The 11,101-nt window shown below is 42.8% G+C and overlaps 3 protein-coding genes across 4 annotated transcripts; 1 reads left to right on the top strand and 2 right to left on the bottom strand.

Moving 5' to 3' along the window:
• Positions 1 to 769: 769 nt before the first annotated feature.
• On the bottom strand, positions 770 to 2,940 carry LOC147238528 (uncharacterized). The gene is made up of 2 exons (XM_086196658.1): positions 2,917 to 2,940; positions 770 to 2,776 (listed from the first exon to the last, which is right to left on the bottom strand). The coding sequence occupies exon 2, from the start codon at positions 2,598 to 2,600 to the stop codon at positions 1,089 to 1,091; it is 1,512 nt and encodes a 503-aa protein (XP_086052784.1). The 5' UTR covers positions 2,601 to 2,776; positions 2,917 to 2,940; the 3' UTR covers positions 770 to 1,088.
• On the top strand, positions 2,724 to 6,299 carry homezb (homeobox and leucine zipper encoding b). 2 transcript variants are annotated; one of them, XM_086196660.1, is made up of 3 exons: positions 2,724 to 2,857; positions 3,171 to 3,288; positions 4,538 to 6,299. In XM_086196660.1, exon 3 carries the CDS (start codon positions 4,543 to 4,545, stop codon positions 5,905 to 5,907), a length of 1,365 nt encoding a protein of 454 aa, XP_086052786.1. In that variant the 5' UTR covers positions 2,724 to 2,857; positions 3,171 to 3,288; positions 4,538 to 4,542; the 3' UTR covers positions 5,908 to 6,299. The 2 variants fall into 2 exon arrangements, with proteins under 2 accessions (XP_086052786.1, XP_086052785.1); XM_086196659.1 differs by lacking the exon at positions 2,724 to 2,857 and having other exon boundaries at positions 3,078 to 3,288.
• A 236-nt stretch (positions 6,300 to 6,535) lies between these two features.
• Positions 6,536 to 11,048, bottom strand: cideb (cell death inducing DFFA like effector b). The gene is made up of 5 exons (XM_086196667.1): positions 10,538 to 11,048; positions 10,262 to 10,376; positions 7,454 to 7,612; positions 7,179 to 7,366; positions 6,536 to 7,092 (listed from the first exon to the last, which is right to left on the bottom strand). The coding sequence occupies exons 1-5, from the start codon at positions 10,561 to 10,563 to the stop codon at positions 6,948 to 6,950; spliced, it is 633 nt and encodes a 210-aa protein (XP_086052793.1). The 5' UTR covers positions 10,564 to 11,048; the 3' UTR covers positions 6,536 to 6,947.
• Between the last annotated feature and the right edge of the window lie 53 nt (positions 11,049 to 11,101).

Below are 11,101 nucleotides of genomic sequence, written 5' to 3'. Positions count from 1 at the left end.
CCTCAATTTAGTTATGTCGAGGCTATATGATGTGACTTGTTCCTTCAGTTTAGTTATGTTGAGGCCAAAAGATGTAATTTGTTCCCTCTATTTAATTACGTTGAGGCTATAAGGTGTTGCTTGTTCCCTCAACTGATTATTATGAGACCACAAGGTATAAACTGTTCCCTTATTTTAGTTATATTGAAGCCATGAGATGTAATTTGTTCCCTCTGTTTAACTTCAGATTTCATGGTTCATGTTTTAACAATTCTAAGACCAAAAGATTTAAACTGTTCCCCCTATTAATTATTTTTAGGCCGCGAGATGTAACTTGTTCCCTCATTTTTGTCATTGAGACCATCCATCCATCCATCCACTTTCTACCGCTTATCCTGTTTAGGGACATAGGATGCAGTTTGTTCCCTCAGTTTTACTTTTCCCCCCGACTTGATTATTTTGGGCCTGCAAGTTGAAAATTGTTCCCTCAATTTAGTTTTTTTATTTGTTTGAGGCCACAAGATCTACTTGTTCTCTCGATTTAATTATTTTGACTAACTACACTGAGGAAATTTGTTATACCTCGTGGCTTCAAAATAAATCAGTTTTTGGGGAACAATTTGTATCTCTTGGCCTGAAATTGAAAAATTCTCTACGACCACTTCAAGACTCCGCAGGTTTCACAAGTCCCTCCATTTCCACTTTCCTCTCCATTTCCAGCTCCAGTTCTTAATTCACTTTTCCATTTCATTCAATAAAAAAACATTCCATGTCATCAATTACTATTTCAATGGTTTTATTTTTGATACGCTCATTCAAAATGTGCACGGATGTCTGTCATCTCACTGTTGCATACCGTCCTACGAGACAGAGCAATGATCTACTGCCACCACTAGATGGAGACAAACACTTTGAAACAAGACAATGTTCTACACATTGATATTCTGTTCTTTGTGGTTGTGGAGTTAGTATCTTGAAAACAACAGGCATTGAGGTGTATATGATGTTTGCGTTTTATATGCAGCCGACAATACTAACTACTTACATGTAAGAAAAGTAACTGTAGATATTAGAAGCCGTGCTTGAGGACAAAGGAGGGGTCCAACCCTTTACTGCAGTTCACAAAGCACGTCTGTGTGTGACGGACCACCAATAATGGCTCCACAGGAACAGTTAGAAGGCTGTGGGTACATCCGCCGTCCAATAGTGTGCCCATTGAGGGTCTTGCCGTAAACCAGACCACATGAGCACTGCCACTGCTGCTGGGCTGTGTTTTGGCCACTTTCCTTACTCAGAGAGATGAAGGGGACCAGGTCCCAGTTGTTGGTGCTCATCTTAATCGTGACGATTTCTTCTCTCAGGTACTTTCCAAGTCGAATGAAGAAGGCCAGCGAGGAAGCAGCCGCGTCCCAAAACACCTCCACTGTTTCTGGCCGTTGTACGGCCTTGTCTCCATTTTCATCCTTATATGAGATCAGTGCAGAATAAACCTCATGGTGTTGCTCTGTGTTGAGCTTGTCAGATTTTTGCTGCTTTGTTTCACAGTCAGTGGACAGAAAGCTGACCTCATCTCCTCTGCAGCAGAGTGCGTACACAGGCCCATCCTGGACGTTTCTCACATTCTTTTTCTCACATAACCCAGTGACCCAGTCACAGTTCTCTGACAGAGTAACCGTCCACCTCTGGATGTTTTCAGTCGTTTGGTTGCTACTGATGAGGAGAAGAGCATCGCATTTTCCCGTCCCAGTGTTTTGGAAAACCGTCCTATTGTTTCGGGACAGTGACATGCCGGCACCCAACATCTGTGGGTCAAGGGTCAAGTCTGAACCTGCAGAATTGAGCTCAGGGTTTTCAGGATCAATCAGAGCCAACACGGAGGACCAGAACTGGTTTGTTTGATCCACCATCTTCTCACTGTCCCGCCTGATCTCCTGGAGCAGCGTGTCCCGCTCGCTGCCGGGCTCCAAGCCTCTCCTCAGATCCACAGCCTTGGCCTTCTCCACATCCTGGTACACTTGAGAGTACATCTGGAGGAACCTGAAGGTGTCCTTCTCCTTCTGTGCCGCTTGCATGCTGCTCTTGCTGGTTTTGATGGCCACCATGCGAGCGGACACCGAAGCCTGGACGCGGGTCAAAGCGGTGTCACGCAGGTCGGACACAGCCTGGATGAGTCGTAGACTGCAAGCGCCCAGCTTCTCTCCTTTGCTCTTCTCCCACTTCTCCAGACTGACATCCTCAGCTTCAGTCCTCTCCAGTAAGGCCTGGTGCTCCGCGTTGAGCTTCTCACTGAGCTCCTTGTGGGCTGTGGTGAAGGTCTTCATGTTGTGCAGGCGGTGCTGGTCCTCTATAGCACAGGAGACACACACAGACGTCATGTCATCCAGGCAGAAGTACTCCAGGAGTTTGCCATGGTGGGAGCACTTAAAAGTTCCACATAAAGCCATGGGCTCAGTCAGAGGATGAGTTTGCAGTAACACTGGGGTGGTCAGGTGGGCCTGGAGGTGATGAACACACATGGAGATCTCACATTTCATGCAGGTCTTCCGGGCTGGGTTCCTGTCCTCCCCCAGACACATGTCGCACAAGACAACCTGCAGGTCCTTCGGGATATTATCTGACATTTTCCTGATTTTCTTGAAAATTGAGAGTTGAACTATGTCCTTAGATGCTGGCCTTGCTGTTCTGTAGCGGACTCCGGTTGCTACGACGACTCTCCTGAGTGTAGATCGAGTTAAGTGTCTCTGCCTCCGGTCTGGCTGCTCACCCACGGTAGCCACTGCAGATCAGTTTCGATTCCCTGAAAATGAAAACAAAAGGGTGGAGCCATCTGGAGCCTCATTTCATCGCTTTAACTGTTGACGTTCATTTGAAACCAGAGGTCTGCTTTACAAAACACCTGAATATCAATTAAGATGAGCGTTATTAGTTGTTAGTTACATGTATAAATGTTCATGTCTTCTTCTTCTTCTTATTATTATTATTATTAAATAAGAAAACCATATATTTTTCAGTTGTATAATCTGGTACATTTTGACACGGATGTCTGAGGCTGATCATGAGAGTTTGACTCTAAAACGTTATAAAAATGCTGATTGTAGCTCTTGGATTATGCGTTTCACTGATCACATCACATACCAATATTTTTTTCACCACAATCACACAGAATATTTTATTTGGAATTTATTTTGCAGGAGAAAAAAGTCAAAAGAAATCAAACGCGTCATTAAATGTGACCTCTACATGATTGACCTGGCAGTAATTTCCATTGAAGCGCAGCACAGAATAGGAAAACCTGCTCAGTGTGCAAAGGTAAGTCTTTAAAAAATAGAAATAATCAACTATAACAACGTTTGTTGTTCTTTGCGTTGTTAATATGGTGAACAATTAATAAATAAATAAATTAAATAATAATAATAAACGGGCGTTTAGGAATTAACGTTCAGTTAGCTACCTAAACCTTTCACGTGCACCGATTTCGCTAACTCAGGTTAGCTTACCACAAATGCTAATCGGCAAAAAGTGGAATTTGACTTTTAATACGAATAAATAAACGGACACGCTGATGTGCAGGCTTTACACACCAACAACGAAATTTAGCCGTGATTTGTAACGTTGCGATTGCTTGAGCCAAGCATCGCCGTTTCGCGCGTTTCAATTAGCCGACTTAAGACGTACGTCGGAGTCATGCTAAATGCTAATTAAGCTAATGACGCTACATTGCACGTCGCGTGTGAAAAATTTATCATATCATTGTATTCGACAAAAATCCTTCAATGTCACTCGTTACTGTATATCGTGAAGATTAAATCAATTTAATGGTGTTGTAATGGAAGGTTTATGTCACTTATATTTATCACAAGTACAAATCCTACATTTACGATCTTAAAACTGGAATCTTATCCTTCAGAGCATTTAAGAACAGACATGTTATGTATTATTACTGTTATTTTTTTTTCATTTTTTTTGTTATGTTGTATTTGGGTTTTTTTTAATAGGTCGGACCCTTAACGTAATTGACGTTACATTGTTGGGGAAATAAAAAGTAAAGCTGCAGGTTTTTGTCCTACTTGTGTTCACTAATATGCGACATAAACTAACCATTATGATCAGATTGACACACCAGTAATTAATAAGATTGATACAATTGGTTCATAACCTGATGAAAGTCACGGAAAAGTCACGGAATATTTAAATAGCAATTTCCAGACCTGGAATTGGGGGGGGGGGGGGTGGAAAATTGCTTCACAAATGCCTCCATATTATTATAATTGTTGTTATTATTATTAATTATGACCTGCATTAGCAGTAGGGAATGGATACTGGTACATATTGACATGGAATTTGGTTGTTTTTCATGTGTAAACGATCAAATATTTCGCCTCGTGTATCCAGCCAGTGCTAACTTGCAGCGATGTCAGCGTACTTCAAGACATTGCTAGCTTCCTGTTTTTGTCATTTAAAGCATTTTAAGGAAATTATTTACCATCCATTACAAATGGAGCACATTTTTTTTTGAAGGGGGGGGGCTCAGTCTTTTCTGTTTGTCGTCCTCTTGAAGGTGTCATGAGGAATTTGAAGCAACCAGCTGACGGAGAACATCCCGACTTAATGTTGGATTCTCATGAGGAGAATCCAACATTATCTGAAGTGAAGTTAGCGCCAGCGGCTTTTAACCAGAACAAGAGCAACGCTGTGTGCCTCCCCGTGGTCAGCGAGGGTCAGAAGCTTATATGGGTTCACTCACGCCAGATCGACCTCCAGGTAGTTGGTGTGACAGAACTGGACAAGGCCTTCAGTAGGTTCCCTTACTTAACGGGGAAACAGACCAAAGCACTTGCAGAGACCTGCTCCCTCCACCCAGACCAGGTGAAGGTATGGTTCATGCTACAGAGGCTCCGCTACGGCATCAGCTGGGACTATACAGATATCCGCAAGGTCCGTAGAAAGTTCCGAACAGTCGGCGCAAAGAAAAAGCCAGGGAGCAAGGTGAGAGACAAAAATAAAAGAGAGAGAAAAGGGAAGGGAGATGTGAAAAGAGTCAGAAAGGTTAGGGAGGAACAGAGTGGGAACAAAAAAAGACGGAATGGGGAACATGCTGAGAAAACTATTAAGCAGGAGCATCCGAAGACAGACAACGAGAAAAAAGTGGATGAGGAAGAGAAAGACAAGAATGGAATAATGGGAACGACTAGGAAGAAGCAAGAAGAGCAGAGAATCTCGGAGGGAGGTGGAATGCAAAAAACTACCCAGGCGGAGACAGGAGTTGTCACCAGAAGGAAAGTGAAGGAAGACGCAAAGAAGAGATTCCCGTCTGTCCACGACTTTCCCACCCAGAAGCGCTTTGTCATACCCGACGAGACGCTGGACACCAATTCTCCGTTCATCCTCCAGCTTCAAACCCAAATTTTTGACTTGTCCACAATGACTGAACTGAAAGAGCTGTTTCAACGCAAGTCCTTCTCTTCCTCCTCCACCTCCTCTCTGTCCGCCTCCGAGTTCAGCGTGACACCACTGAGCTTTGACGGGAAAACGGACAAAGACAAATCAAGAAAACACAAAAGGAAGAGGCTGGCGATGGGCTCCCCGGTCCGAGGCATCCTTGAGAAACCTCAGTCTCACTGCTACAGCACCAAGAAGCAGCTGGCAATCATGAAAGCCGCGTTCCTGCACTGCCAGTATCCAAAGAGCGAAGACTTTGACCGCCTGGAGGTACTGACCAAAGTTCCCCGCTTCAGGTTAGTTCAGTGGTTTGGCGACACACGCTATTTCGTCAAGAAGCGAAAGCCGGCCTGGATGAGCGACGAGCAGTACAAAAATGCGCTCGCCAACATCACGTACAGGCAGTTCCTGACTGCGCTGGCGAAGGAGCAAATGAGCAAAGGCAGCGAAATGGTGGAAATGAAGGTGGAGCCAAAGACAAATGAATGAAAACAAGTGTTCCGAAGCGCGCGAAGACGGGTCCGTCAAGTTTTATATCCACAACCGTGCATCATCAAAGCAATGATGGCCAATGGCGTGCACTCGACAGCAGACTTTTTAAAGTTAAAGTGTTTGTTTTCCAGTTGAACTTTTTAAACATGTTTGATAAACCTTTGCAAAGCTCACTCTTGTGAACAGCCATGTTCTTTCCTACGAGGAAGCTGTATTTTTTACAGTATCTCCTGTGGGCTTTTTTTTTTTTTTTTTTTAAATGCATGCGGTTTTAGAGACATTTTACTGTTTTTAAATGTAAGTTTTGACAATCTGGGACATTTGTGGCGTGAAGTGTTTTTTTTTTCTTCAAAATAAAAGAATAACTTGCCGTTTAAACACTTTGTGATCCTTTCAGACGTATAAACTTTAATCTTCCTTTTTTTCCCCTCCCATATTAATATTATTACTTTAATATGGACCTGGAGAAGTTTAAAAAATAATAATTAAGGTCAGAAAATTTTGGGACAAATCATGGAAATTTGCATAAATGACAACACCTTCACTTTAGTGAAATGTACTGTGATTGATGATGGCGGTGATACTGAAATTCAAAATTTCCGGACAAAAAAAAGTTTTTGGAAACTTAATAAAATGTATTAATGTAGCACTTTATTCGATGATAAAAAAGCCTAAAAAAAATTAAAAGATGGCACTAAAAACATCCCACAAGCGTGTGGATATGCAAGTCAGAAGCAGTACAAATTTGTACAAATAACTAAATCTACATGATTTATATGGCACATTTTTATAAATAATCCAGAATCTGATGGGAACAGACGTCATTGTAAATGAGCGAAGACATTACCTTGACTTTATTGCACAGAAAACACCGTTTTATAAATGACATCTCCAGGTATGTCACTGATTCAAGCGCCACCTAGCTACATTAGCATGCTAACAGCCGCCAACTACACTGTGGGTCAAAGATGGAACGTTCAAGACCGTTGCAAACTTCAAACTTGTTGCTTGTCACCTGTCGGCTGTACATCTGAGCTCTATCTGTGCCAGCTAGCCGAGTACTCTGTTCTCTGTGGCGTCCAAAACTCGGCGCCTTCGATAACACGGCGGATCAGCGAAGCAGAAGTGATGAGCAATTGTCCGGCGGTGTAAAGCATGGTAGAGGCGACGCGGAGGGCTTCCCTGAGGGTGGGAGGAGAAGAATCTTGAAACAATATGACATCATCAATCTATTCATCCATTCATCATGACGTTCTTTTTCTGCTCACCTGAGGACTTTCTTGGGCCCCAGGCACTGAAAGTCGGCGCTCACAGAGTACAAGCCTTGAAATGTTGCCTTGACGCCCAAAGAGCCAAACATATCCTTTGGGCTCATCCTGTAAAGGTCAAAGGTGACCTGAGCGATTTCTTTTCTCGCCCGAGGCTTGTTGTCGTGAGATTTGGGCACCACAGCACCCTAGAGACATCAGAGACAAGGGTCAACGACATCAAAGATGAATACATGACAGTGCCAAGTGTAAGGAGCAGATCGGGAGAACAGTACTGCTTGTGGTCTCCATGTCTGGCCAGGCTCCAGCGCCATGAGCATGATGTTGTCAGGCAGGGTCATAAGGAACTCGTCCGAGTCCACCTCTGTACCGTCCTCCTCGCAAACCAGAGACAGAGGCGAGGTGGACAGAGGCGGCAGCAGCGCCTGGCAGACCTGCAGGACAAATTCAAAACCTTAAACACTCGAGGTTCAGAAGGGCAGAATGTTCTTAAAACAGCGTTGTATGCGGATGATGTTTTACTTTTTGTTTCACTTCCAGAAAGATCTGTTCCTGCCATTCTGAGTTGCAATGCCACTAGGGGCGGGGTTACAGATCCATCTTCTTTCACTAATTTTCCTTTCAGATGGTCCACAGCAGGTTTTTCTTATTTAGGAATAACAGTCTCTACTAATTTGAAATATCTGTTTAAGTTAAATTTGCTTCCAGTTTTGAAAAAAAAATCAAGGTGCTATGAACAGGTGGATGGAGCTTCCTATTTCCTGGATTGGAAGAGTCAGTTTAATGAAGATGAACGTCCTTCCACGTCTTCTTCATCCAATGCAAATGCTCCCGTTATCGATCACGAGACAGATAGTCAAGAGTATACAGAGAGATCTTCGTAGTTCATTTGGCGTGGTAAAAGACCCAGATTAAAAATGCAGGCATTCGAGCTTCCCGTAGATCAAGGAGGGTTAGGACTCCCTACATAACTGTCTTAAAGGACTACAGAATCATATGGATGTTGGGGATGTTGTTCACCTTCTAATCCATCCATCGTCATCTTCCGCTTATTCCTATTATTAAGGGTCGCGGGGGGGGTGGAGCCTATCCCTGCGTCAACGGGCGAGAGGCGGGGTTCACCCTGGACAGGTCACCAGTCCATCACAGGACCAACACATAGAGACAGACAACCATTCACACTCACAGTCACACCTACAGTCAATTTAGAGTATCAATCAGCCTCGTCCCCTCTTGATGTCTTTGGACTGTGGAGGAAGCTGGAGTACCAGAGAGAACCCACACAGGAACAGGGAGAACATGGAGACTCCACACAGAAAGATCCTGTGCTGGAGCCGGGACTGGAACCCGGCACCTTCTTGCTGTGAGGCCACAGTGCTGACCACTGCACCACCGTGCTGCCTATCCTTCTAATCTCCTTAGTTTATTAACGTGATAAAAAAAAACAACTGACAACCAGCCTCAGAAATAATCCGGTTTTATAGAATACGGTGAAGGTAAGGAGAGAGATGATGGCTTATACAGGGAGGGAAGGCTTCTCATCGTCTTTGACTCCTATAATTGGGAATAAGGCGTTTCCCCCAGGCATCAATAGCAAGGTTCTTGATCTTTGGCACAAGAAGGGCATCAGAATCATTGGTGACCTATACTCAGAAAACTCATGAATGTCTTTTACGCAGATTCAAGCTCAGTTTGATATCCCACGTATACACTTTTTCGTTTTTTTGTTTTTTTTTGCAGATTCGTCACTTTATTCAAACACATATTGTGCTGCCCCCTGGTGGCCCAGGGGTCAGTCTGCTTGATAAATGTTTCACAGAATTCACTAAAACGAAAGGATTTATGTCATATTTTTACCACAAATTTGAATCCTGGAATGATCATAGTATCAATCATGTTAAGACAGTATGGGAGAGAGAACCGTTCCCCTCTCTGTCAGAAATGCAAAATCGAGACAGGTACTTACATACATCGTATGTGGTCATGTCCCTCTATTTCTGAATTCTGGTCATCGGTGACCAAAGAAGTAAATTTGATTTAAAAAATCAGGATTGTAAAAACTCCAGGTCTGTTTCTCCTTAATCTGCCTGATAGGAATCTGTCTCTTAACAATTCTCGTTATTTGCTCTTCAAAAAAAATTGATTTTTCTCGGCGAGAAAATGCATACTTTTTAATTGGATCATGGACTATCCTCCTACAGTTTCTCTGTGGTACCGGGAAATATTTAGGCTACTGCCAACGGCGAGACTTTGTAGCGCTAAGGGGAGCCAAGATATATTCAATGAGCTGTGGAAACCATTGTTCAGACAGTTATCAGATGATCTTGTCACCCTTTCACAGAGGGATATGCCTGCCTCATGATAAACTATCAGTATGTGTTCTCCTTTTTTTTTGTTTGTTTGTCTAACTGTTTTCATAGTTTTGGATATGAACTACGAGGGCCAATTTATGATTGTTTTTTACGAATGTACCGTGACTATTTTTGTGATGTCTCTAGTGGTTGTGTAACTGATGTATGCTGTATAAAAAGGGAACTATTATCGCTGTGTTGTGAGAGTTAACCTCATGGGTGGGACAAGTCAAGGGGACGGGAAGAATATGTGAGTGCCTTTTTGTGTGTGTGTGTGTGTGTGTGTGTGTGCGTGCGTCATTATTGTCTTTTTTGTTGTTGCTATTGGTGAAGAAAAGAATGGAGCATTGCTGGTTGATCTATTTTCTGTGGTACTAAACTGTACATATGGGCAATATTCCTGAATAAAAAGAAAAAAAGCACTCGAGGTTCATGTCGCAGCCAAGGCGCCGGGCTGCGAACACGCTGCACTGTTCCACTTGGGATGATGACTCCTGCTTGTGTTATCGCTAATTTCAAAACCATCAATACCCTGAGATAACGACACATCCCGTCAGGTAAGTTTGGACCTTTACCTCTTAACCCACTAGTTCCAACGCTATTTATTGTCTCCCGGTTTTTGAGCATTCTTAGTTTTACCTATTCATTCTTGTGTATCTGTGTAATTACTGTGTATTTATATTCTTATTTGACCTTGGTTGTTTTTCTTCCACTTTTAGATTTTTCTCTCACCCTCTCCTTCAGCTCCTCCAGGGTCCCAGCCGTGATGCCTTTCCTGGTCTCTCTGTTGGCACTACACACTCGGAAAGGTCTCTGTGGCGGAGACCACACTCTCTTTGTCACTGATCTGGGGTCAGATGAGACAGAAATGTGACAAAAGTCCAACGTGGACCCTCTGAGATCTCCAAAGCAGATTTTTGAATAGCTCTGTCGGAATGTTTTGAAAGGTAGCATGGAGGAAATGAATACAAAATCAACAAATTAAAACTAGAAATTAATAATTCTTACTTGATAAATGACGATGTAGTGTCCATTTTGGTCTCCCGCTCTCTCTGTGGCTCTCACAGACTCGTAAAGGGTGTTTGTCTTTTGCCTCTGACCCAGCAGCAGGACTTTGATCCAGATCTGGTGATAATTCCCATTCAGAGCAGAACAAAGTCCATCTGGTCTGTCCATGTGGAGGGAAGGAACCTAAGTTAAACAACAATCATCTTTTACAGCCTTACTCATATCGGATATCCATCCAAAAACATGCTATAAAAACTTTTTAAACAAATAAATTTAACCTTAAAGTCACATCTCACTTGGTGACAAGACTTTTGAAATGCTATATTAAAAAGTTATATATTCTTGTTTAAAAAAAACTTTTTTGTGTGCAGCCTCGTCTTTGAGTGAACAAGTTCACTGTTTTTTTGATTGTCATATTTATATTCTTTCAAAATGCACCGACTAAATTAATTAAACGTTTTATCGCCTTTTTTTACACTATTTTTTTACACTATTTTTTAGCGCGTTTTATCGTATGGAAACTCGTAGCTGTTGTTGTCTGCTACGTCATCTCCTTGTGTGCTT

The sequence above is a fragment of the Aulostomus chinensis genome, chromosome 24, assembly GCF_037954235.1.
Source record: "Aulostomus chinensis isolate RoL2024-O1b breed Wild chromosome 24, RoL_Achi_v1.0, whole genome shotgun sequence".
Classification (NCBI taxonomy): Eukaryota; Metazoa; Chordata; class Actinopteri; order Syngnathiformes; family Aulostomidae; genus Aulostomus; species Aulostomus chinensis.
The sequence above is the reverse complement of the archived record's forward strand: the minus strand, read 5'-3'. Positions and strand labels throughout refer to the sequence as shown.